The sequence below is a fragment of the Uloborus diversus genome, chromosome 10 (assembly GCF_026930045.1).
Source record: "Uloborus diversus isolate 005 chromosome 10, Udiv.v.3.1, whole genome shotgun sequence".
Classification (NCBI taxonomy): Eukaryota; Metazoa; Arthropoda; class Arachnida; order Araneae; family Uloboridae; genus Uloborus; species Uloborus diversus.
Genome location: NC_072740.1, coordinates 118,286,126 through 118,313,119, shown reverse-complemented (window position 1 = coordinate 118,313,119; position 26,994 = coordinate 118,286,126). Strand labels below are relative to the sequence as shown.

Here is a 26,994-nt window from a genome sequence, read left to right as displayed (position 1 = left end):
GAAGTCAATTTATTAACTTTAACAGAATTAAAAAATATATGTATTCTAATGAGTTTTCAAAGATACATGTGCATCCACATTTTAAAAAATGGGAAGGGGCAGGAAAAAAGATTAAATGTTCCACAATCAGTTCGGTTAAATGAGCTCCCGGCTAATCAGATTCCGGATAATCGGCACTCTACAGTGCTGTTTTTCACTAATAGAAATTAGCGTTGTACCTCTTCGCACGTTGAAAATCATTGCAAAATAAGCTGTTCGACTCCTTCTTCCACTACTTTGGACTGAGTTTTGCCCTAAAATCGGCATCTCGATTACTCCCCGACTTCGATAGATGAGCAGGGCAATAAAAGGACCATAAAATATCTGCAGTGCCAACTGCGAAGATAAAGCAGGTGAGATTCCGGCTTGGTAGCAGGCGTGACAGATTGGTTTTTGTGATGAAGTGAGTGGAGTAATTAAGAGTGACGAAGAGAGAGAAAGTGAATGTCAAAGTGAGTGGTTCCCACTAAGTACTGTATCCATCATTTTACTCACTTGATAGTGTTGGCTCGGAACATTTGTTGGAAACACTGTTACCTGTCACAGTGAAATTCATCGAATTTGGTGGTCCTTTTATGAGCAGTCTTTCTTAAATCTCGTTAATAATTCTTGCCTAACAGACATCGAGGCGCGCCCCAAAGTCGGAGGAACTTTTTTTGCCTCCACTTGTAAGAGTTAAAAGCCGTTTTTACGCACCTTTGATCGAAACCTGTTGATCATTCTTCTACATTTGTCACGAAACTTTGTAAGTTAATGGTCTAGAATGAAAGTTGCCTTTCGGAATTTCCATTTGAAAGTTTATGCTGTGCAACAGGCTGTCAAAAATGCTCAGTGGGCAAGATAACTTTTAATGTCTTATTAGATTTTTTTTTCACAGCTGACGGCGTTAATATTAATTTATTGCTTAAGAAAACATTTCACTAATGAATTTCAATGATAAATGAACTTTCAGCTTCACAACATTTGCGTTTTATTACATACTTCACGAAATATTTTGTTTTAAACTTTAGGCGATTTTTTTTTTTTTTTTTGCTTGAAAGTTATAGTGTGAAATCACACACATACAGCAATCGACTTAACTAATACAATCAAATATTTTACAATTAAGTTTTGATTTATTTAATGAGTTCGAAAAAATAATAAAGTGTTTTAAGTTTTGTTACGCAAAAGAAAAAATGTAGAAACTAGTACTGTTTTTATAAAATTATACTTTCTGTTACATCATTCTGTTATATCTTCTGTTATATATGGATGTTACTGTGAAAAATATGCATGGATATTTTTCTCTTACTGTTTTTAATAGTAATGTTAGTTGCAGGAGTAATCGTGTTTTCAAAAACAATTAAACGGATACATTAAAAACTTAATACTATTTTTCAAATCTTAAAAGTATTACATACTAGCATTTCGTGAACAATAATAATAATGATAATAACGAACACTTCCAATTTGCATACAGAAAACTCTTTGAAGTTGTTTGAACAATGCTTGAATAAAATTTTATTGGATTAGTATTATTTTAATTACAAGAAATACTTCCTACAATAGTGTTGGAAACACTTAATTTCTTTAACTCAACCTATGGTTAGTGATAAAAATCTGCCAATTTAAACAGAAATACCAATTAGAAAATGTTTACTGCGAAAGTCACTAAAACATTGTAAAAACTCGAAATTTTTGACATTTTTAGTGAATTTTCTTTAACTGAAGCGTTTATTAAAAATGTAAGAAAAGTTTAGCAATAAAATTTATAAAGCAAAAGAAGCACAAAATTTAATTAAACTAAAACGAAAGTTAAGTTACAGGTAACATTTTCCAAATTTTTTGTGCTCTAAGTACTGATATTGAAATTGATAAATGCAACCTAAAATCTCACATGAGAAAGAAATCAGCGTAATTATCAAAAAATGTGCGAATAAAATTACATATAGATAATTTAGAGCTATAAGGGTACAAGAGAATTGAAGTTACGATTAACTCGCAAAATTAGCAGCCATCACCAGCCACAGAGGGATTGATTGAAAAAGATTGCCGATTAATATATTATTTGTCAACCGCCACCCAATCGCCACCCCAAAAAATAAATGAGCGACCTTAAACCACAAAAGGCATTAACTAATTACTAATTGGTAACATATTTTCCACCAACATTAAGAAGCAGCCTTTATGAACTAATTTCTTAAAACTGTATTACTTACATCAATTAATGTATTCAAGGGTGGATATTGACTTCAACAAATTATTTAAAAAAGTCTTTTATCACTTTTAGTAAAAAAAAAAAAAGTTGTGACTAATTCAAAAGAAAAGTGGCTACTAATGTAATTGTTTCTACCGGGCACTGTCGACAAAAGAATCGTCCTAGTTTTGCCCTTTCAGGTGGGCTTGAGCATTGTTTTCCCATATAGATATAGCATTATTGCGACGAAGGGAACACCGTTAAAATTGCTGATGGTTGCATAATGGCACTTTTTTTGTCTGAAGCGTTGTCCCAGAAGAGGATTTTGCAACTAAAGGGATTTGTCTCCCTACACTGTTAAAACCAGGGGTTCCAGACGAGAGAATATATTCCCCCTAAGGTGAAGGCATGGTACCGAAGGGTGCCATACTAGCCAGAAAACGCAGCAGGGGTGCGAAAACAGCTGGCAATCGCAGAATGAATCGTTACGCATGCGCGTTGACTTCGACATTCATTCAACCACTTCAATATGGCGGACGCAGGATAAGTAGCTCGATGTTACGTTCACATTGAATTAAGTAAAATATTGGATTAAAACTCTTCTAGGAATAAAAGTTTCGAGGATTCATCTCCAAAATAACAAGTAAGTACAGCTTTTGATCACTTTGTAGCTTTCAGGGCTTTCAAACATAGTTAAAAGTGTTTTTAAAAGTACGTTTACTGGTTTTTATTGTTTAACGGTTACTGTAGTGCTATCTCCAACATTCAAACCGATACTGAAAATATCTATCATTATTTTCTTGAGTACTCGATAAGCAACGTTTAACCACCACATTATTGACCACAGTAAGATAATAATCAACAAGTGAGATGAAATAATGAAAAAAAAATGATTCTTGTTCTTCGTAGATTATAAAACAGAATAGCAAGCGGGAAAAAATGAACTAAAAAATAAAACTCGTTCCGTCTAGTTTTTTTTTTTTTTTTTTTCATTCAAGTGTTTGAATCATTTCCTGTTAGCGGTTATCTAATTGGTGTTATTTTGTGAAGCCGATAATATAGCGTTAGAAATCTCTTTTGGTTTTTAAAAGTGGCGAAAAACTTCTAGTCTTTTAATTTAAGTATATTTGTAACAGCTCTTTGATACCAAGTAAAGGGGGTGGATATTTATTGTTTTATTTATTTTTAATATTACTGAAAAAAAAATCATCAATACGCAGAATTTTTGACACGTTTTTAACGGCCCCAGAGTTGTTATTTTCATTATTATTATTTATTATATTAATTTAAAGAAAAGGATAAAAATTTCACTGGTCCGTAATTCTTTTCATTTGCTTTTATCTGTCGTGGGTCAAAAGAGGATGAGAAATACTGAGTTAGAGCACGATCAGATGAATTAAAGCAACGCTTCTTAACTATGTTGAAAACTCTGAAATATGATCAAATGCTGTAATTACAAGTTTTAATCTTTTCCAGTGCTTGATTCAATGTGAAAAATGTCTAAAACGTAGAATATCATGAATCAAAACTAGATATATGTAAAAAAAAGAACAACTACACAACTGTATTCAAAAACACACACAATACAGAAGAGGGGGGAGTAGGATCTACAGTAGAAATAAGTAAGGGTGCCATTTTTCTCTCAGAAGGTTCTTTCTGGTCACCCCAGCTGCCTACCTTTTAGAAGGTGCCTGTTTTTCACCCAAAAAAGAGGTGCCATTTCGGCTCCATATTGGGTGTCGCTGGTGAACAAGCTTTTCACCCCTGAAAGGTGCCAAACGCAACCTGTAGTTTTAACAGTGTATGGTACCTCATGGGCGAAAGGGTTACCTCCCTATGGTACCTTAAGGGTACCATAGGTGTGCCATTGGGAGCCAAAACGACACCCTTAAGGGGGTGCCGCTGGTGCTACAACGTTTCATCCTAAATTGTGCCATATGGAACTCCCAGCTTTAACAGTGAAGAGTGCTTTGCATTTTTAAAATACATGTGTGTGTTGTGTGCAATATTCATTGCAAATTTCTTCTTCTCAGTATAGTTTTGTTTAGGTATGCATAATTAGTTATTCGCAACTTATAGCAAAAATTCAAAAAGAAAACTTTTTGATGCAATTTAAATCAATGATATATATCTAACATCCAGGGCTTAATTTTCATGGGAGCGCAAGGGAGCTCAGCGCCTATTTTAATTTCATGAGAAAATTTACATATTGGATGGTTTTTACACTTCTGTTTAAAGAGTAATAAATTCCTTCAGGCTTTATTTGTAAAATCTTCACGCTTACGTATCGAAGTCATTTGTATGAAAACAGAAACTTTGTTTTATTTTAGAACCAAATGTCCTGTTGCAAAACCTTACGCAAAAAAAAAAAAAAAAAAAGCGTAATCTTCTACGAAGTGGCTGCAACGTAAACAAGATTACCCAACTCGAGCCTTCAAATTGGTTGTTGAAATGACAGTTCTTGTTTGAAGTCAAGTACTTCACCTTGATTTCTTTAAGCACAAAAGAAATTAAATTGAAAAATAAGTACGCGGTAGTTTTCCCCTATTTTAAACTACTTTGTTTCGACTTCATTCTCAAGGTGAACAGATTTCAACAGGAAGTAAATCGTATGAGATTATAATAGCGTGAGAAAGTGAAATTTCCGATTGATAGGTTTAGTCATGACTATTGGAAAACTTTCCACTGCATTTCAAAACTTATAGGTACTCCATTAAAACTGCGGGCTGCATATAGCACTTTTAGGGTAAAGCGTTGTAGCACCAGCGGCACCTCCTTAAGGGTGCCATTCGGCTCCCTATGGCACCCTTCAGGGGGTTGTTCGCTTCCGTGCTGCAGCGTTTCACCTTAAAAGGTGCCACATGCAACCTACAGTTTCAACAGTGTGTAATGTTTAGACAAAGATGCATGGAATTGAGGGAAGGTGGGGGCGATGCCCACGAAAATTAAATATATAAATAACAGTAGGAAAACAAAGTTTGATTAAAAAAAATACATGACAGAAAATAAATGAGTGAATAAAATAGTGAAAGAAAAATAAAATAAGTGAATGAATCAATAAATATAATTGAAGGGTGAAGGAATGTAAATGTAAAATTAGAAAAGGCGATAATGATGCTAATATGTATTCTTCGAGTATTTTATTCACCCTTTTATCAATGAGTTTCGGTTTGAAAGAAGTAAAGATTGCATATTGTTACACTTTTCAAACGAACTGTAACAATGGAATGGGTGGCAAATACAATTTTAAATATTAAACATAAAAACTGGGTTTCTGAAAATCTATTTTTTGATGCTATAACTATCTCTTCATAAGGAACAAAACGGCTTATATTTTGTTTTTATTGCATAGATAATTAGTCATACACCCTGAAACTAGAAAGGAAATTCCCAAAAATACATGACACAAAAATGCAGAAATGTGCAAAGAAATCAGGAAAATAAGCTTGCATAATTCCAATTGATCATCCTGTTCTGGAGCTTCTCCTGCCATACTCATGGACTATCAAGTGATACAGTTCAAAAATGGTAAATACTTCATTAATCACACTTTAAAACCATATTATTACATACATAATATGCCTTCAACAGTGCCTCTTCTCTCATTTCCTACTTAGGCTAGTCACGCCAAAATGAAATATGCTTCGTGACTCATAAAAAGGCGTGCGACCAAGTCACGCGAACAGCGGTCTGCTACTATTGTGGCACGTGCGTGTAACTTGATAGAAGCAATGTCTACATCAGCAAGTATAACCCCTGCTATGAGAGATGAAAATCTTGGCATATTAAACGAGTTAATATAAATTAAATTGCGCATTTCCGCAGAGCGCAACCCATATAGTCAAGGACTGTAAACAGTGTTTCAAATAACAATGTAACAACTTGCAAAAAATCCCAGACCTTGAACAAAACCAACAAAAAAGCCCCTCATTGCACTGCAACCCTACTATTACTCATGGGCAGCCGTGCAAATCTATGGCCCACCAATCACATGGTGCCAATTTTTTGTGTCTTTTTTTCTTCCACCTGATGGCAAACTAAGCGGGCAAATGTCCAACGGCCACCAATCAGAGATCTAAGAAGGTGGTCAGGTCAGACACAGCAGCGTGCTCATCGACCATGACTGCTTCGGATGGGGTTGGACCGGGGGTTAATCGAGCGTTAAGTATACTTTGTCGTTTCGCTTTTATCTTTGTTTTAACAGTAAAACACAGAAGTAACTCTCTGCTAACAATCACAATGGGAGACACTCAGAGACAGTCAATGCTCTTCAGAAGATAGGAGTCTGGGAATTTGACACAAGTTTGCATTCTATAATCATCAATCTGGCAGATGACATAAGACTATGAAGACGGATTTAAAAAATATTTTTTCCTGCCAAAATATCTTCCGAAGGAGGAATCTTCACAGATGTTCCAGAGCAATAGAGACATTGATTGTCACTCTATCACATCATTAGTGACCATAAATTATCATTCTATCCATACATTAATGATTATGAACTGTCATTCTATCATGTCAATAATAACCATTGGTTATCACTCGATAATGTCATTAATGACTTAGCATTTAAAATGTGGGAGGAATCATAAAATCTAGAGAGATGGATAAGGGGGAATTGCAACTGCAATTTTTCATGTGTTCCACCGAAGTATGATTAGAAGCCATAGCACACAGTCCCTGCATTTCAGAAATACCTCTAGTAGAAAAGTTAATCGATTTTAATGGTCATGAAGAATATTATTCTGTTTATGGTAGCTCGAGAATCAACAAGTAACCTCTTTCACTAAAACTAGCTCAAAGATGATTCACTGACATTAATTTCTGGAAAAGTGGAAGTCGAACCTCTGCATTAAAGTGTAAGGGTTGTGTGAATTCAATCGCCATTTCACAAAGTATTTGTAGGGAAAACCATTTCCCAAGAAATAGGTTTAACTTATTTGAAAATTTAGGTTTAAATTTTCTGGATATTTCAGGAGCGTATAATTGTTAGAGACAAATCTAAGATAGATTATTTTACTGTATGGGAGAGTTCGGAGGAACGCGATAATTGCATCTATGCCGAAATAAAAGGTGAGCAAATATTTCTAGGTTGTTCAGTAGAAGCAGCAGATTGCATTTTAGAGTAATGCAAGTATCCAAAGCTGCTTCCCCTACTGGACGAGTTAGAAATAATATTTCGCATTTCATTCCGACACAAATGCAGTTATCTCATTCCACCCAACTCTCCCTTATATTGATTTCTTCACAAATTCTTTCGAAAATGTGATGTTATCCCCTTATTTATTAATTTATTTTTATCTTGTATATATTCAACCCAAAATTCCACGAATTTGCAGAAAACTGTAAAAAATTTTAAGGATAACGAAAATGAGCAGATTTATAATTGCACGTTGGTAGACATTTTTTTTTCATTATATGAAGCAATTAACCTATGAAGCAATTTCCGACAACCGCATTTGTGTCGGAATGAAATGTGAAATATTATTTCTAACTCGTCCAGTAGGGGCAGCTTTGGATATTGCATGATTCTAACCTACAATCTGCTGCTTCTACTGGACAACCTAGAAATATTTGCTCACATTTTATTTCGGCATGACTCAAGAACTGGGGGGGGGGGCAAAACCTCGGTTTTAAGACATATTTCCAGTCTTATTACAATGATTTGTTCACATGTAAGTCCTGTAACAGCACTCCCCCCCTCTCCTCCATCCATCCAGTAGGTAAATTCTAGTTGCGCAAGTGATGGTATGTATGGGCATGAACTCCTCGTGCGTTCACCTCTTTAAATTGAAATAAATCGAAATCTGAGGCAAAATGCTTTGTTTCCGCAAGCAGAAGAAAAACACATCCCCGAAAGGGGCATACCTCCCCCACAGTGACTCGGGGTCCCTACCCCCCTTCTCTCGCCACCACTGGGGAGAAAGCGAAATCGGCAAGACGGGAAACTCGCCGCGCGATTCGCTTTTGAACATGGCGCGCTGCCCGATGGGGAAAGCAGCCGCTCCTGTCGGGGTCAGTTGATGGATGTTTCGCGGCGGCACTTGCACTCACTGATTCTTTGTCATCGCTGCGGGGGGTCGCACCCCTAGCTCCACGAAAGAGGGGGGGGGGAAGCCGGGAAAGTAGACTCCCGCTGAACATGCCGTAGAGAAACAAGACACTAATCGAATAGTTTTAAATATTTATTTATTTTGATTTGGCGAAATTCATGCTGAAAAATAAGTAATGCTCAGTCCATTTGCACAAATGAGACATTTTTAGGTTGTAGATAATAGACTCCCGTTGAACTTCCGCAGGGAAACAAGACACTAAAATATTTATTTATTTTAGATTCACGAAATTAGTGTTAAAAAATAAGTTATGCTCAATACATTTGCACAAATGAGACATTTTTACGTAGTAGAAAGTAGACTCCCGCTGAACTTCAGTAGAGAAACAAGACACAAATCGAATAGTTTAAAGTATTTATTTATTTTGAATTCACGAAATTAATGCTAAAAAATAAGTAATGCTCAATCCATTTGCACAAATGAGACTTTTTACGTAGTGGAAAGTAGAACTCCGCAGAAATTTCCGTAGAGAAGCAAGACCTTAAACGAACAGTTTAAAATATTTATTTATTTTCAATTCACGAAATTAGTGCTACAAAATAAGTAATGCTCAATCTATTTGCACAACTAACACATTTTTACTTAGCGGAAAATAAGCTCTGGCTGATCCGTAGAGAACAAGACACTAATTGAATAGTTAAAAATATTTATTTATTTTAGATTTACGAAATTTGAGCAAAAAATAAGTAATACTCAATCCATTTGTACAAATGAGACATTTTCACGCATATATTTGCACTTAATTTTAAACTTCAGCGCTTAATCTTCATATATTTAAATATAAGGAACTATTACGTATCATACTATGAAGTATTAACTTTTTCCAAAGTTAAACTTTCATTTAAAAAATAACGCACAAGCTTGCAACACACAAATCATTATTTTTCAAATGCATTTTTTTACAAAGTTGATACTATATATTGTCGCTTCAGAGCAACCGTAAAACACCTAATTCCAAGAATAACAGTAAGATATCCTACTGTTGCTCTGAGGTGACGATATTATGACACACAGTGGTTCATTGTATTCAAAAATATTGTCATTAAAAACCAAAGTTTTAAATTCCAGGAATAAAGTGCAAATGAAAAAGCAAAAATATCACACCCGTGCAAAAGGAATTGAGTAATAAGTAAGTAAGTAAGTAAATAATTAAAGTGAATTTGCAATTCAGAACAAAAAAGAGTAAATAGATGGGGCTGCAAATCGAGTATATTAAGATATTTATTTTTGGTTTGACAAATTAGCACAAAAATATTAATAAATAAATATTTATTTATTTTTTTAATAATTATTTGTACATTGTAACTATAATTAATTTTTTTTTTTTTGGTAAGTAAATCAAGAGAAAGCTCTCAGATGGGGGCGCAAATCGAATAGATCAAAGTTTTTAATTCTTTTTGATTTGAAAATTAGTACGAAGGTATTAATAAGTAAATAAATAAATATTTGATTAATAAAATGATTATTTGTAAGTTGTAAATAATTGCTTGTAAGGTTGTAGTTTTATTTTTAGTGAATAAAAACAAACAAAAGATAACAGATATGGACATTTGATTCCTATTTGAGGAAAGATTAAATATTCATTTAGTTTTGGTTTGCGAAATTAATACAAAATAAAATAAAGGAATAAATCAAAAAATAAATAAATAGTTTGAGTGAATGAAAGAAACTAAAGTTGACTGATAAATGGAGATTAATTAATAAAATTTTAATTTGAAAAAAGGTTCATATTTTGCATTTATGTTGAAAAAAAAAAGAACATTTCTCACACTGCGCGGTTTTGTGACTAAAATCGTCGTTTGAGCATTGCAACATTAGGAATTGTTTTATAATAAAACATTAAAAAGTTTTATTCCCTTGGTGATTGTCAGAGCCTGGCAATGAAGCTTAGTTAATTCAAGTTATTTATTTTTTCATTTCAATAAATATTTTGCTTAACGTTACTAAAAGATTTAAACTTTCTGCAAAATGCTTAAGGCAGTCCAAATATTCTATTTAAAAAATAATCAGCTTGTCTGTATGGTTTTTTAGACACTTTGCTCACATGACGAGCCGTTTGAATAATGCATTTACTAAAGCGACTTGAAAATCGAACTTATATAAGTTCAAAAGACTGCCAAAATGGCCAAACTTTTTATCAGACGCTTCGGTTTTAGGAAATTACATAAAAATGATTAAAACTTTGTAAACGATGAAATGCTTTGTAACAGAATGATAATGCACGCAGACATTTTTTAAAAATATTTTTAGATCGAAACTGTTCAGTGTTTGAGGTGATTTAGCCTCGAGTTATTAAGCTATAAAACAAAAAATACATGTATTTATTTTAATTCATCTATGCGTAATTTACTACTCTTAATTTTTTATCAACTTGTTGAAGCAGTTGCAGCAGATATTTCGAGCGACTTTTTATTCGGGATTTTAGGATTACTTTCAATTACGATACCAACAAAAATTATCTTTCACCAATCGAAAATATCATCAAACTTATACTCGATTGTTCCGAAATGGTTCGGGAAATATAACCTCTAATTGACGTCACCTTCGTCGTCCTAATATCACGAATGCTGAATTTTACAAAGCACATGATCCCGAACAACGCAGTAAGTTTGGATAAGTGTCGTTTGGTTGGTAGTGCTTTTGTCATGTACTACTTTATGGAATTCGTAGATCTGGGTCGGAAAATCAATAAATATCAAAACTTCATAGGCTAGCTAAAATTCTGCATTTTAATATGAACACCATTTTATTTCATAGGAATTTGTGATTTTGATTTTATAGTCCTTAGCAAACGAACTTTCTACTTCAGATATTGACATTAATGGATCTAACTTTCAACACAGACATTAACATTAAAAAGTGGCGGCGATTCGAGGGGGGGGGGAAAGGGGGGCAACTTCCCGCCCCCACTATTTATGGTTAATTAATTTATTATATTTTCCAATTTAGAAACCAAAACTAAAAATTATAAAAAAAGCAGAAATGTCAAATTTTTTTGAATATAATTATTTATTTCACTTTGTATATCTGTTTACGAAACATTATTTAGCAGAAGCAGTAACTTTTAGCTTATGTATTCATTGTTTAGATATTAGTAAATTAATTGTTTTACTTAAACAAGCCAAACTTGTTTAATGAAATTATTACCAAGTGTTTGTGACATCTCAAAATACTTTGGGGTAAATAATGTAAGTCTATTTCATGTCTAAGTGTTTCTTCGGGGAAAGTTATTGTGCCTATAATTCATCAAAATCTTAAGAAACACATGAGTTCAGTTGTTAAATTTACATCAATTACCACTTATCTGCTCTCAAAACCAGCCCTAACAAAATTTTGTACTTTTTTTTTCCTTTTTGTGCTGCCGCTAAAAGTCCTATGGCTTTTTTTTTTTTTTTTTTTTTTTTTTTGCACCTTGCCCTTTCAGCCCGAATCGCCGCCTCTGCCATTAAAACAAATATCGACATTAATAAATCAAACAATCAACACAGATTTTGACATGAGATTCAACATAAACATTGGCATTAATGATGTAAAAGTTATGTATGAAGAGTAAAAATTGAAATTTGCATCTATAATTGAGGTTTTTGACAGTCAAATGAGATAATAGCATTTTATTTTGAGGGGGGGGGGGGCGAAGTATAGACATATATTTAAAAATGATTGATTAAAGGTCAGTGAAGTTTATTTATTTATTTGTTTGTTTTTATTCATACATTTACAGTAAAAAAACTATGCTGTGAATTTGGGTTCAATCATAGCTTTTGATTTGTTTTGACTTTTCTCTGTTTTATTTCATTATAAAAAGAAAAGCTTAAAAATGTTTTTTTTTTTTTTTTTTTTTGGCTGAAAAATCCCATATAAGACTTTACTTAATAGTATATACGATTTCCTAGAAAAACAAATTTGTTTATTGCGTGGGTTGAAATGAAATATAAAGCTATTACGTGTGTGTTAAAATGTCAGCTTTTTCTTGGAATGGCCTAACAGTAAAGATAAGCTCGAAAAAAACTTGAAATTGAGAAATCCCTTAACTCGATGACATCAACGTTTGGAAAACTAAAATGGATTGTTCAAATGTTCATATTTGGAGCAAAGATATATTACAGCTTATATTCGTTTCTTGAGTTGATGAATTACTTAAGACTTATATTCTTAAAATGATTATGGTTTTAGAGATAATTTATTGTTTGTTTTTCAGTTGCCTTTCTAAAACAATGCATCGAAGTCTTATTTTAAAGTTAATTTAAAATTTCAATAGCAATGTGAAAATTAAATTTAACGATAGCTGTGGTTTGTTCCTGGTTCAAGGCGTTAAAATTCTGTTACGTAATTAAAGTAAATTCTTGTTTAAATATAATATTTTTGGCTTTTCAGGTAATAATAATTGATTTTCGAAAATCAAGAAAGTGGTCACAAAATAGTAATAGAAAAAAAAGGTTTTCCTCTTATAATCAATGGAAATTTAACGGTGAGAATACTTTTCAATGCTTATTTTTTCTGAATTCCATTTTTTTCGTGCACTCTGATTTATAGAGCAAATTCCTGCTTGCTATAACCGAGTTAGACGGTCCAAACCTGATGGATATTCACCTTATTGCGAGACAGAAGTCAAATCTTACTTTTTATTCATTCCGAGTCACATAACTTTTTTCTTTCTATTCAATAAAACTTCGACGTGTCCACACAGTTAAAACTGTAGGTTGCATATGGTACCTTTTAGTGTGAAAAAATTGTAGCACCAGTGGCAACCCCTTACGGGTGCCACCTGGTTCCTTATGGCATCCCAATAGCATCCTTAAAAGTGCCATTCGGTTTCTTTTGGCTTCCTATGGCACTTTTAAGGGGTTTCATTTGGCTTTCTTTGATAGCCTTAAGGATGCCATAGATGAAAAAATGCACCCTTAAGCCGTTCCCCTGGTGCTACAAGGTTTCACCCTCAAAGTTGCCTCATGCAACCCACAGTTTTAACAGTGCATTTGACTTTTTTTTTTCTTTTCCTTTCTTTTTTTAAGTGATTTGCAATTAAATGTATACTTGCTTGGATAATACTTTACTTATTGGTGTTTTTTAAATGTAATACATTAAGTATTCTATGCATTACTTTTTTCCCGTGTACTCTGATTTAAGAGAGAATTCCTGCTCGCTATAACCGAGTTAGACGGTCCAAACCTGGAGAGTCACCTTATTGCTAAGTCAAATCTTACTTTTTATTTATGCTATCTCCCCTAACTTCTTTCTTTCCCCTCAATAAAACTTTGAAATTACTTTCACACTTTCCCTCTTCTGTTTCTCGGCCGACTTGAATAATACATGACAGTGGTTAACACGATTTGACACGTAATACTTGAAAAAGATGTCGTCGGAAATTTTGCAATTCATTGTTGGGAGAGCAATGTATTGCTTCTCTGCCATCGCCATTTTGGTCTTATTTACAATCGGATGCAAATTTTCTGGTTACAAATTTCATTAATGATAATTTAAATTTCCGCGGTTGTTTTTCGATACGAATCGATTCATTTTATGATTTTGTTTTACGTTAAAACTTGGAAGCATATCGAATTTTTCGGGTGACTCGAATGAGAGAAAGAGATTTGATTGAAATTCAATTCAATCTTACCAATGAATCGAATATTAAAATTTTGATCGATTTTTTCCCACAGTTTTGTTTGCTTTTTCTTTATTCCTTCGACAAAAAATTTAATCGGAGTTTAACGTTTTTCTTGATTTTACGGAACTTTTCTTACATTTAGTTTAATATTGATTTTTAAATTGTTTACAAGGTGTCGTTTAAAACTTTTACAGTTCGAAACCATAATCGCCAGTTCAACAGCGTCGTACATTTCTTCACACAAAGCAATTACAATTTTAAGTTTGCGAAAGGAAAAAAACGATTTTTGTTCACATTTAACAAATTTCTTTCTTTATTCTTTATTTTTTAAGCGATCTGCATTTAAATGTACTGTTATTGAGACAATACTGTGAAATCCCGTTACAATGAACTTCAAGGGAGGGACCGCAAATTTTTTTCGTTGTAACAGGAATTTCGTTGTAATGGAATTCAAGCACCTGAAGGGAAATTAAATCGCGACTGAAAATGTATTTCGTTGTATTGATATTCGTTGTAACGAGATTTCACTGTACTATACTTATTTGTGTTTTTTTCTTTAATGTAATACATTAAAACATACATGCATTTGGTGTATGAAGTTATTAATTAAAGAAAATTAATTTTCTAACTCTTTTAACGAACTTTTTGCTTCTCAGTCCGCTCTTCAATATTTCTTTTGAATGTAAAGAATAATTCCGCATGTTTTTAATAATAATAATAATAATCAAAACAATAAAAACCGCTTGCCACCGCAGATATTTATGTCAATGACAATTCTGTGACGGCAAAGCAAAACAGTTTTCGCTTGGTGACACGTGACCGTTTCGCAGTTTTAGCTTGCTTGCGTGTTCCAGCGTTTGAAGATGACTATCAATATCATGCCGAACTGCAATATAAGGTGAAAAGAAAGAAAGAAATATTTTCATTCGTACTAAAGCTGAGTCTTTGAATGTAGTGAAGTGCTAAAAATATACTCACTGGAACAATTTTAAAGAATAAAAATTAAAAAAGTACCAGTCTTAATCGAAAATATTTTTTTACGAGAGTCGTATTTACCAATTAAAAGAGGCAGAGAAAGCTAAAAAACCAAGTTCAAAGAACAAATTTGGAGAAAACGCAGCCACGTGTTTTACGGTTTAGGGAATCCCTTTTTCAATATAAAAAGGCGTGTGCTTCTATCTGAAAAGTCAGGCTTTCGTAATCAGATTATTTTACATCCAGTAGCCCAAACCTTTCTGCATTGGAAAACGTGTTCCTTGAAGTGCTGAAACATGTGTCTGCTGTTTTTTGCGAACTTGGACTTTTAACGTTGGTTTTTCGGAATACCACTTTGTAGAACAAGGGTACATATTTATTTTTTGTGAGACATTTATTTCTCGGACGAGCAGTCTTATTTTAGATAAGTAGTGAATCAATAAGTAAATGTAATTCATCGTTTTAAATTTATGTTTGTGAAAACGCCGAACTTAATGTACAGACGCATGATGAAAACAGGAGCTTAAAACAATCCTAAACTTTTTAAGCAAAGGTTTCTTTTTTAAAAAAATAAAACTTTTGATTCATGTTCCCTTCCACCGCTTATCTATGTCAGGGGCAGAAGTTTTAACCTTTTACTTGATATCACACGAAGAAACAGGGGAAAAAAATAATTATGTGCAGCGAACCGAATAGAGGAAATAAAATATTTAAATAACTTTTCTTTGAATAATAAAAATAATAAACAACGATCACAAAGCATGAGAAATTTCAAAACATTTCAACGTTCTAAATAAGTTTTACAATTTATTGTATTTGATGAGGGGAAAAGCGTCGTAAACACTTGAATTGGCGTTGGGCAGACCATTTAGCTTTTTGCTTGATGGTATTTATTTTTTCTCTTGATAGTTCAATACTATGCTCCAGCAAAGAAAGCCATCATCCAGATCATGCTAATCCTTCTACAGAAATGTGTATACATGTAAGGACTGTTATAACCCCCTCCTCTGCCATATGGTAAATTCTGGCGGCGCTATAGTGGTTTAGTATTCATCTTTAATGTTCTGTTAAGTATAAATGTTACATTAGGTTCCATAATGGTCAGTTATGTAATTTCCGTAGATTTTCGCTTAGTGCAACCTTATAGTTTAATTTTTCTTTCCTTATAATTTTGGGACAAAATTCTTACATAGAAAGAATTTCACGTAATAAAAGAAAAACTTACAGTCAACAATGTTGGGGTTTACTACTACAACAAAACTTGAAGGTGCTTTCCCCAAACTTAGAGCGCATAATTTTATGGTTAGTTAAACTTTGGGGCCATTCCAACGTAGTCACTTCGTTTTGGAAATAGAATAGATGCTTGACGATAAAAGATGTGGTCTATAGTATCAGCAGAAATGGAACTGCGAAGATGAATATATCGCACACTTAGAAGGCACTACTCAAAAAGTCAAAAATCCAAATATTTACACAGTTAAAACTACTGGTTGCATATGGCACATATTAGTTTCAAATGTTGTTGCACCAGTGGTACCCCCTTTACCCCCTTAAAGGTACCTCAGGGGAGCCATAGAGAGCCAAATGGCCCTCTTAAGGGGATGTCGCATGTTTGTTTTCGGAAGATTATGAATACAAGAGAATTGAAATGTTCATAACAGGCACATAATTGACTGTGTATCACAATTGTTTATTCAGTATTAATTTCTTTATATTGGCTTAAAATTTTCTATTTTTTTGAGTTCTGAGTTTTCGTTTAGGCGTACGATATTTGTTTTGTTTTAACCAGTGGAGGTTTTTAAAAATGTTTATTATCATTTTAGATTGATTTATTGGATGATATTTGCAAATGAGGTGTAAAGTATTAAAACCAGCACAATCCACTTTTAGTAATTTTACAGGAGAAATTAAAAAAATAAATAAATACTAATAATAATAAAAAATACGGATTAAGCTGTTTTTCAAAAATCGGTTTTTCAACAACGATTTTTGGATCTGACTGAGCTGGATGCGTTCCGAATCGCTTTGTAGCGTGTTAGTGTCCGTCAAGAAGTGCCTGATTATGAAATAAAAACTTTGAAAATTCATGGTTTGAGCTGGTTTTGATACTAAACGCCTGAAATATAAAAATCACAGTTGGACATTTTCAACTGTACTACATCTTTTGTAAGTGAAAAAAGAAAAAAAACGAACTTTTTTGCAACACAATTTCGTCTTTCAAGTCGTCAACATGGATTTATTCCAGAAAATGCCATTTGACTACTAGGTTGCATGAAGTTCTCACGAGGTTAAAAAAAACATACATGTATATCAACTTAAAGAAATCTCCTTTATTGAGGCAGACATGGGGAAATCCTCTGGAGCGTGGTAAATATGAAACTGCTCTGGTGGGAAATAAAACCAAATCCTTTTTCTGTCAAGAAAGTTTTGACTGCATTTTAAGAATTAGATTTCAAAGATTTGGCCTGTCTTCACTGTACGGTATTTGTAACTGTAAGAGTTATATTTAGCGCGTTTAGCTCAAGGACAGAAAAAAATGAATATCTGCCACAGAGGAAATAAAATGATGGATTCTTTTCGGCGGCGAGATAAAACGGCCCACGATTTCGCTTTTTCTTTCGATGCAATTTCTACCCTGCTAACATTTCAGCTCAAAACTAGAAACAGAAATTTGGACGCCATCTCTCTTATTAAAGACAGACACTTAACTTTAAACATTGTTTCTTTATACTGTCAAAACAACGGGTTGCATGTGGCATTTTTTAGCGTTAAACGCTTGTAGCAGCAACGGCACCCATTTGCCATTTTAATTCCCTATGGTGCCTCATCGCCGAAAATGGCATTCATTGGGATTCCATAGACAGCCGAAATGACAAATGCGTTCAACAAGCATTTCATTCTAAACGGTGCCAAATGCAATCCGCAATTTTAAATATAGAGAGAGATACAGAGAGCTGTCGTCAATCAAGACCTAAGGTCGGTTGAGGTTTACAAAGATTTTATAAATTCTTGTTCGTAATACCTCTTCTTCCCTTAAAACCATGTTCAAAAACAAATCTATTAATTCAACAATATTAGATGACTAATTATGGCATGGTGAGGGTTTTTTTTTTTTTTTTTTTTTTTAAATTGTAATGTTGTTGAAATGTAATGTTGCAATTCTAATTCATGGAAAAAGTTAATCCTCACGTGTTAGAACTTAAATATTGCGCTTAAATTGCTGTGAAATTTTGATTCATTTTCAACTATAATTTACATTTTTTTGACATAAATTAGAATGCACTGGTTTGATCAGCTATAGTCGCACTCGCTTAGTTATTTTATAATCACACTAAAAATCACTAGTAATGTGATTTTTAGTAGTAAAAATCACTACCTAAGTAGTAAAAATCACTACCTAAATTCAATTGTTTTCAGAAAACACTCAAAAAACTATTCAACCGTATTTAAACACTTATGTTTCTCATAATATAATCAAACTTCAACTTACCAATTCGAGCAACATTGAAATTAAAACATTTAAAAGTGACAAGTCGCTTTTGAAAGGTTCGTCTGAACAACAACAAAAATTGATAGAACTGTTCTGCTGCTGCATGTTTTACTTATCGACTGCCTAATTTTGCTTATGTTTGATCACCAATTCTAAATAATTATTTTGAGTAAGAATGGCCAAAAAATCAACGATGGTCTTACAGTGAAACCTGTGCAAGTTGACCACTTGCGGTGCACTACTTTAGTGATCAACTTAAACAGGTGGTCAACTTACAAAGGTTGATTTATATGTTAAGGGCTAATTTCGTGCCTGAAAAAAGCGTTCAACTTAGACAGGTGGTCAACTTACAAGGGTGGTCAACTTCACATGTTTTACTGTATGTGCCCGGCTATAACACTTGATTTTACTTGGCTAATTATGGGTACATCAGCTTGAAATGATCTTAAGTATCTTAATTAATGGCAAATATATATATCCATATGACAGAAAAAAGCCAAAGAACAAGCATGTACCAATAAAGCGGCGATCTGATATTTAAAAAAAAAAAAACAATGTCAGGTCATTAAGAAAGAAACCCTTTAAAAGCTTAAATGCTAAGAAAATTACATTTCTTCCTTTTTAATTTTTTTTTCCAAACCAGCTGATGGTGTTCCTGGAATATCAATTGCAAACTTGATATATATATATATATATATATATATATATATATATATATATATATATATATATATATATATATATATATATATATATATATATATATATATAAAATACAAGACAAACCTGCCCCCACTGCTTAGTTATTCCAAAACACAATAACTTTTCTTCTATCAAAATATGTAATATATGATGTCCGCGGTAGTAGTAACTGTTCACAAACAATAGCACACGATTTGTGCTTCTAGTTTGATGCAACGCTAAAAGCTTAAGTCATATTTATTGTATAACCTCTCATTACACTGCTCCTCCCAGCTTTCCGAAATCTAAAAAAGATAATAAACATAACGCCCGTTGAAAAGATAAAAACTGGTTTTCTAACTTTTGCATTGCTTCAGAAGCTGAAACCTGAGTCGCGTCAATTGTAATGCATCTCTATTACAATTCTTATTTAGGAAAATAAGAATCTTTTCTAAGCTTATTGTTAACTAAATGTTATTCCCTGCCCACGCAAATGCGGTTATCATATTTTTTATTTTTAGCTTTTTGAAATGTTGTTTCATTCAGCATGTTTTCTGTAAAGCAAACAGTTCCGATGAAGGTTTTGCACCAATTTACCCAACACATTAGTCAGGGGCGCCCACCAAGGGGGAGGCGGTTATGGCATGGAGTGCGCCATTGAATTTTTTTTGGAGGGGTGTTGAGTGGTATTTTTACTTTGAGGGGCTCTTGCTTTTAGGGGGTGAGTCTTCGTGATATTTAAGGGAGCTTAGCTTGCTCTTGAGGGGGCACCTCTGCCGTAGTTATCTTTAAGTTGTGAGACATAGAGATTTATGTAGTCTATTTATATGCTACTTGACTTTCTTTGAAACTTCCGTAGGAAAGGAAATAATTGGTTTTCTACTTTCCACATTGCTTCCGAATTAGAAACCCGAGTCGTGTTAATTGTAAAACATCTCAATTTTGCATAATTACGCGGTTCATTTAGATAAATAACAATCTTTATGACTCTTATTTCCAGCGAAGTGTAACTTCCTACTAATCGCAAATTAATACTTGTCCATGCCAATAAGGTAGTCATTTTATTTCTTTAGTATTTTTAAAATCTCGTTTCGTTCATCATATTTTTGTTAAGTTAACAGTTTAAACAGTATACATGACGAAGATTTTGCTTTAAGTTCTCCAAAATCTTATTAGTTTTTTTTTTTTTTTTTTTGATGATGAAATACAAAAGCTTAAGTTTTACATTTTGCATCCTACTTGATTTTCTTTAAAACCTCCGCTGAAAACATGAGAACAGGTTTTCTAACTTTCACTTTGCTTCCGATCATTAAACTCAAGTCGAATCCATTGTAATGAATCATAATTACACTGTTCATTCAGGCAAATAACAGTATTTACAGTGACGATTACCACCTAAATGTAATTGCTAGCCAACCGTAAATTAATAACTTGTCCTTGCAAATAAGTAGGGCAGATTCTTTTTTTTTTTATTTTTTATTATTGAAATCTTGTTTCACTCATCATGTTTGCTGTAAAAATAGTCCACTATAAAAATTTTGCACTAATTTTCCTTGTAATTTATTAATGTTTAAATATTGAGATGAAAAATCTTTGCATTTTATATCCTTAAAAGAAAATAAATACAGCACGTCTATACTTTTTACAACAAGTTGAATGTTCAATTTTATAAAAGTCCTTTTAATCGGATGAATTCTTATTTAATAACCGTTACAGAAACGAACGATCAATGGATGGTTAAAAATATATAAATGACAAATAATGATGAAAGCTTAAAAATTATTTTGAATCCTCGTTTAAAGCAAGTTTTTGTCAAAATATTATATGAAAACGCATATTGACATGAAATAAAGATGGCAATTCTGCCATAAAAATAATAGGTACTACAAAAGGTATGAATCATTTGAGCACTTAATATCCAAATACTTAATCAGAAACTGGACAAACACTTTTTTTTTTTGCAGAGCAGATTGACTGTGGATCTATCCCCCATCCTCCAAGAACGATCCCCACCCTCCGATGGAGGGATCCTAAAAACAATCCCCCTAAAAAGTTCAATTGCCTCATGACCCCCTAGTGAGAACCCCCTGCTATTGTAGGAAGTTGTGTGAATAACCATATATGGGAGAGTAAAAAATGGATTTTCCGATTTTTAGAACTACATTTTGGTTTTTAACAACAAGGCTGTCATTGTGTAGTTGTTGGTAAATCAGTTTCCGGGACCATCCCACAGTGTTAGAAAGAATAAAATCAACAAGTGCACTAATTTTATAACTTTTAAACTCAGTAAAAACTTTTTCAAATCGACAACATTTTCGCTTCTGACACAGACACGTCAATAATAATGAAGTTTTAACTAGAATTACAATTTTATGCATAGCAAATATTGCTGCAGATATATTATTTTTACATGTCATTTTAACTTTTTAAAGTTAAGTTATTAATATTTGTTTGGTTAATGGGCGCAATATGTTATAACCAAAGACATTAAACGTATCAAAATTTTATCCATCTTTCTCACACATAATAAAGTCAACGTTAAAAGATCTGAAGATGATATGTTGAAGACTCGATGTTTCAAAATATGATTTAAACAATGTAAGTTTATATATTCTTTAAAGTTACATTGAATAAAACAATTAATCATAAATCTATAAAATTATGCTTAAAATCATATAGTCGACTTCAAAGTGAGAAAAAAGTGATTTGAAATTCATTTCTTTAACTTTCTCTGTTGGTTTTTTAACATTAAAATTAAAAAGAAAAACATTAACTTGTAAATCAATAAGGAAATCTACTTGGATAAGTTAAATGTATCCGAAACATTACCATTATTGCGAACCAATTCGCTTCTATTTAAAAAGCATACTAAAAACCGTACACTATCTAAAAACTTTCATATTTTTTAATTTGTTAATACTTTGAGTGACATAACTTATTTTTAAGTATAAAGTGACGCCATTTCTTGTATTTTTTGCTAGACCTGAAACTGCTTAGAGAAACATTTCAGTGGGAGAACTCTTACAAAACGAGGGAAAAAAGAAAAACTTTTCGAGAGAAATACAATAGCATCTTAATTAAACTCTACCATTTCCATCGTCAACATTATTTCGCTAAGAGAATATACATGAATTGTCAATTCAATTGAACTGAATTTTTGTTCAACATGTAAAACTATAGTGCGTACTGTATCACTAATATAAAAAATTAGAAAGTTGTTGGTATAAAGTCTTAACAATGGTTATAAGACTTGGTAAACGCTGCAATATTTTGCCATTGAATAAAATACACTTGTATTATCTTGTTAAAACTTGACACTCGTACATTTTGCGCTTATAGTGAAAAAAACTGTAGAGATGATTCCAGTGTACTGTTTTGATTATGAAATGCCTACTTATTTTTTTGTTCGAAAGTTGTGGATGCTTGTCTTAAACTTTAATCATACTTCAGCTGCCTTGATTGTTAATTTACTCACATCAGGTTATTAAAAAATTAAAATAAAAATTTTTCGAGACAATCCTAAATATATTAAGACTCTGAGTAAAGAAAAAAATAACATTAAATTAACCTCAGTCTAAAAGAAGCTGTTATAGATTTTTCAAAAAAATACTATTCCTTATAATATTACTCCAATCTGCTTTTAAGTATCATGTCCCCAGAGCTACTTTAGTAAAAATAAAAAACTCCGCTCCCTTAAATCAGTGGCGTAGCTAGACCCGACTTTCGGGGGGGGGGGTTACTTCTTTTATATATATATATATATATATATATATATATATATATATATATATATATATATATATGTATATATATATATGTATATATATATATGTATATATACGTATATATATATATATATATATATATATATATATATATATATATATATATATATATATATATATATATGTATATATATATGTATATATATGTATATATATATATATATATATATATATATGTATATATGTATATATATGTATATATATATATGTATATATATATATATATATATATATATATATATATATATATATATATATATATATAAATCGCTTGGAATTTTTTTCCTTTTCTTCTTTTTTTTTCTTTCTCTTCTCTCTTCTTTTTCTCTTTTTTTTTTGAGACTAACTTTTCGGGGGGGGTTTTGTCCCCAAAACCCCCCCCTTAGCTACGCCCCTGCCTTAAATAATATTTATTATTAAGATATGGTAATGAATTTTTTACTTCAGAAACTTTCCCTTTATAGACTAGGGCAGCGCTTCCCAAACTTAATAGTCAGCGGACCCTTTCATGGACCAATATTCAATGCGGACCCCTGTCATTGAAGTGTATAGATACTTGAACTTTCTTAGTAATTGAACATAATTACATTAACCAGTACGAATTAGAGGGGATCATCGCTATTTGAAAACAGAACTAGGTAAAGAGTTTCTTTGCTCAACTTTGTACTTACAAATTCTAGAGAACAAAAATCAAGTTGAACAGACAGATCAATAGGTAACACGGGAGTTAAAATTTAACATTGAATTCCGAATTAATGGGAAGAGTTAGATTGTTATTGCAGACGCAATTTTTAATTTATTAGGTTCAATTTTTTATAGCCGTGAGTCAAATATCAATTTCAGCATCTACACAACTTTGATATTTAGTGTCAGTGACTACATAAGTTGAAAATCCAGATTTAAATAGGTAGTTTGGCAAAACACGCTTTGCTTTTGCAACAAGCGGTTGGTATTTTTGTTTTTCAGGCAAAACCAAACTGTGGGGTTTATGTATTTTGGAACGTTGATTTCAAGGTGAAGTTTTATGTTATGTCCATCAAACTATTGACGAAACAGAAAAATATCGTTTACTCTCCACTTTTGCTTCTCAAGTTTCACAATTATGTATTGAAAGTTAGTTTTTTTAGTGTTTTAATGACTAATTATGTTTTGTCAGCGCATTACTTTGCTTTTTCATAACTTACTTTAATTCTTCGGCTGATTATTTTGCATTAGAAAGGAACTTTTTGACATTGTTAAATGACTTATTCTATTTAAAAGTAGGGGAATGTGATGCAAAGTGAAATAGTTAAGATAAGTTACTTTTTTTTTTAAATGAACAAATTGGAAATTTGTTCTGAAAATTACGGTGCATAAAGAAAGAACAATATATTTTGTTATAAAACTTGCTCCGAAACATTTTTTATTTTTGTAGTAAATTTGTACCTTCAAAAAAAAAAAAGAAAGGGTGGAAATTGTTCACTCCTTTTTTTTCAAGGGGCAAAGTGAAAAATTCAATTTTTTTCTAATGAAATATACTTTCTATTCGATAGTTAAAGGTGTTTTTAATTAAATAAATGAGTAAATAATAGGATGAATAAATAAATGAAAAGAAAATGAAAAAATAAACTACTAAACAGTACTTAAAAAATAAACTGTAACATAAGGATGCAAAAAAATTGAAAACGTACGATTCATTTGAGTCTATGTTTTTTGTAAATGAAAAACAATATTTTTTGTCAATCAAAAGCAACACTTGTGAGTGATTTTAAATAAATTAGGATGGTAAAAGACATGTTTGGAAAATTTCTTATGCATGTATGTGGAAACAATCAGTTCAAAAATATAAAATATATTATGTGCAAAACTTCGAGGTTAAAATTAAATGTGGTGTATTGCAGAGGTTTCTGCATTTATTCTCAATATTAGTACAAGAACAATTTATATTGATTCGTAATGCTGCAATGTTTATCGAAGATTTAGCATGAACGAGTGAACTAAGCCATAATTCCCTAAAAAAATTACTTTCCGAAACATTTTTCAAACAATAGCTTATGACTAAGCGAATTTTCTACTTAACTTTTCTCATTGACTGTATAGGCAAGAAAGGAAGAACTTGTAAGTAACGCGAGCTAGATTTACTTAGACCTTTTTCTAGTGTGGCGTCAAAATTCTATTTTTAAAACTATCTGAAAAATTTTATCGCGAGTGAAAATAGCCGATTCGAAATTTTTAAAACTTAAAATCGAGGTTTTAAAAAACCATTCTTTTCATTTTTTAGGTACATAATTTTAAAAAATGTGGGTGTCTTATACCAAATTAAACTATAATATATGGGCACAAAATCATCCGAAAAACACTTCCACACGTCAGAATAAAACTGACGATCAATGCGAATGAAACACAAATGAGGAAGAAAAAAGGAAGCGTGATTTCCCAATTTGAGCTTTATGCTGATTATTGGTTTTATTCGCATTTTACCAACCCAAAATTTTGGTCATTTTTAATAAAGTCAACACGTGGTTTGAAATTTGCCGAAAATTCTAGTTTTCCACCGAAGTCAACAAGACTTAAAGGAATAAACACGTGAAAGAATCTTTGAATTGGAATCCTTTTAAAAGTTTTCTCTCAATAGATGATGGATGATTTTGTGCCCATTATAAACTCTATTAATGGATTGAGGAGCCTACCTTGCTTTTCCCAATTTGTGCTTTATTTATGCTAATTATTCCTTTTATACGTATTTTATCAGCCCAAAATTTTGATCATTTTTCTTAAAGTCAACACGTGGTTTGAAATTTGCCGAAAATTCTAGTTTTCCTCCGAAGTCAACAAGACTTGAAGGAATAAACACGTGAAAGAATCTTTGAAAAGGAATCCTTTTAAAAGCCTTCTCTCAATAGATGATGGATGATTTTGTGCCCACTAAACCCTATTAATGGATTGAGGAGCCTACCTTGGTGTTGCTTTCTGGAGGTCTTCTTCTCTTTCATCCATGGGTACTCGGCCACTGAAGAGTTGAGTCCGGAGCCAGAATTGTGCTTGCTGGGGGGGCTCGGGGAGGCATTGACGTGCAGACTGCTCGGGGGCTGGGGGGAGACTTCCAGTTGACAAAGGGAAGGTTGCACCGAGGGCGGCATCGAAGAGACGCGGTGGAAGGTTTCGTTGATGTGGGGCAGGGCAGTCATAAATTCAGCCATCGACGGCTGACTGTTGATAAAGCCACTCTCACATGTTACTTCCATGGTTCAGAAAGGATGGTGACAATCAGCCAAGGATAAAGACATCAATTCAATGTCCCTTGGCTGTGTTGATGCCGGGTTTGAACTGATTTCGGGCTGATCCAGAATGTTCAGACACATTAATATGTTCCTTCTTTTTCAGTTGATTTTTATTTTATGGTACACAAACAAAGTAATTTCTTGAAAGCTTAAAAAATTCAGGAAACATTAAAATCATTTCAATTGTGGGGAAAAAAACTTACTATCGCATGGTTTCTTGAAAAATGGTTCAGTTTTTATATAGTATGCTAAAATCATGCGGAAATTGACTTTGTTCCATAGTGCAAATATATTTCTGATTACTAAAGATTTCTTGACAGCACTTATGCGTACAAAATACTTGTTCTATTCTTCTGTAAAAAAGTTGTAGCTTTGGTGCAATTTGAGTATCTTGCTTTGAAAGAAAAATGAATTTGTAAGAGTACGTCTTTCGTGCTGTATGGTAAACTTGACTAGATTAGTTAATGAATTTATTCTTCCAACGTTTTTATTCCAGCAGTATTAAATTACCATAGCATCATAATCATTCATATACCCCATTTACTGTAAGTAAAAGGCTGTCTTTGAAGTATAACGCTAATAATCTTATATTAAAAATGAAACTTTTAAAAAAAATCACAAAATCGGATGTTTTTTCTCAAGTGATTAACTTAAGAATAATAATCAATTCCACTAAAATTTTTCTGCTGTCGACGGGAAGTTTTGTTTTGTTTTTATCACAGACTTTTTTTTTCTCTTACTTTTAATGATGCGTCTTTTTATTTGAGAAGAAAATGATTGCACTATAGTCAAGTTTTAGCAACTTATATTTCAAATTGTATTTATTGCAATGCGACTCGCACTTCAAGTTGCACTAGTTTATTTTTA

At 32.4% G+C, this 26,994-nt stretch overlaps 1 protein-coding gene across 1 annotated transcript in view; it reads right to left on the bottom strand.

Moving 5' to 3' along the window:
• LOC129231141 (mucin-6-like) overlaps positions 1-26,091 on the bottom strand; it is a 105,229-nt gene extending 79,138 nt beyond the window's left edge. Inside the window, exon 1 of the mRNA XM_054865388.1 lies at positions 25,803-26,091. Within this exon, the coding sequence (XP_054721363.1) occupies positions 25,803-26,091 (289 nt within the window). The remainder of the gene's footprint in view (positions 1-25,802) is intronic.
• Positions 26,092-26,994: the final 903 nt, after the last annotated feature.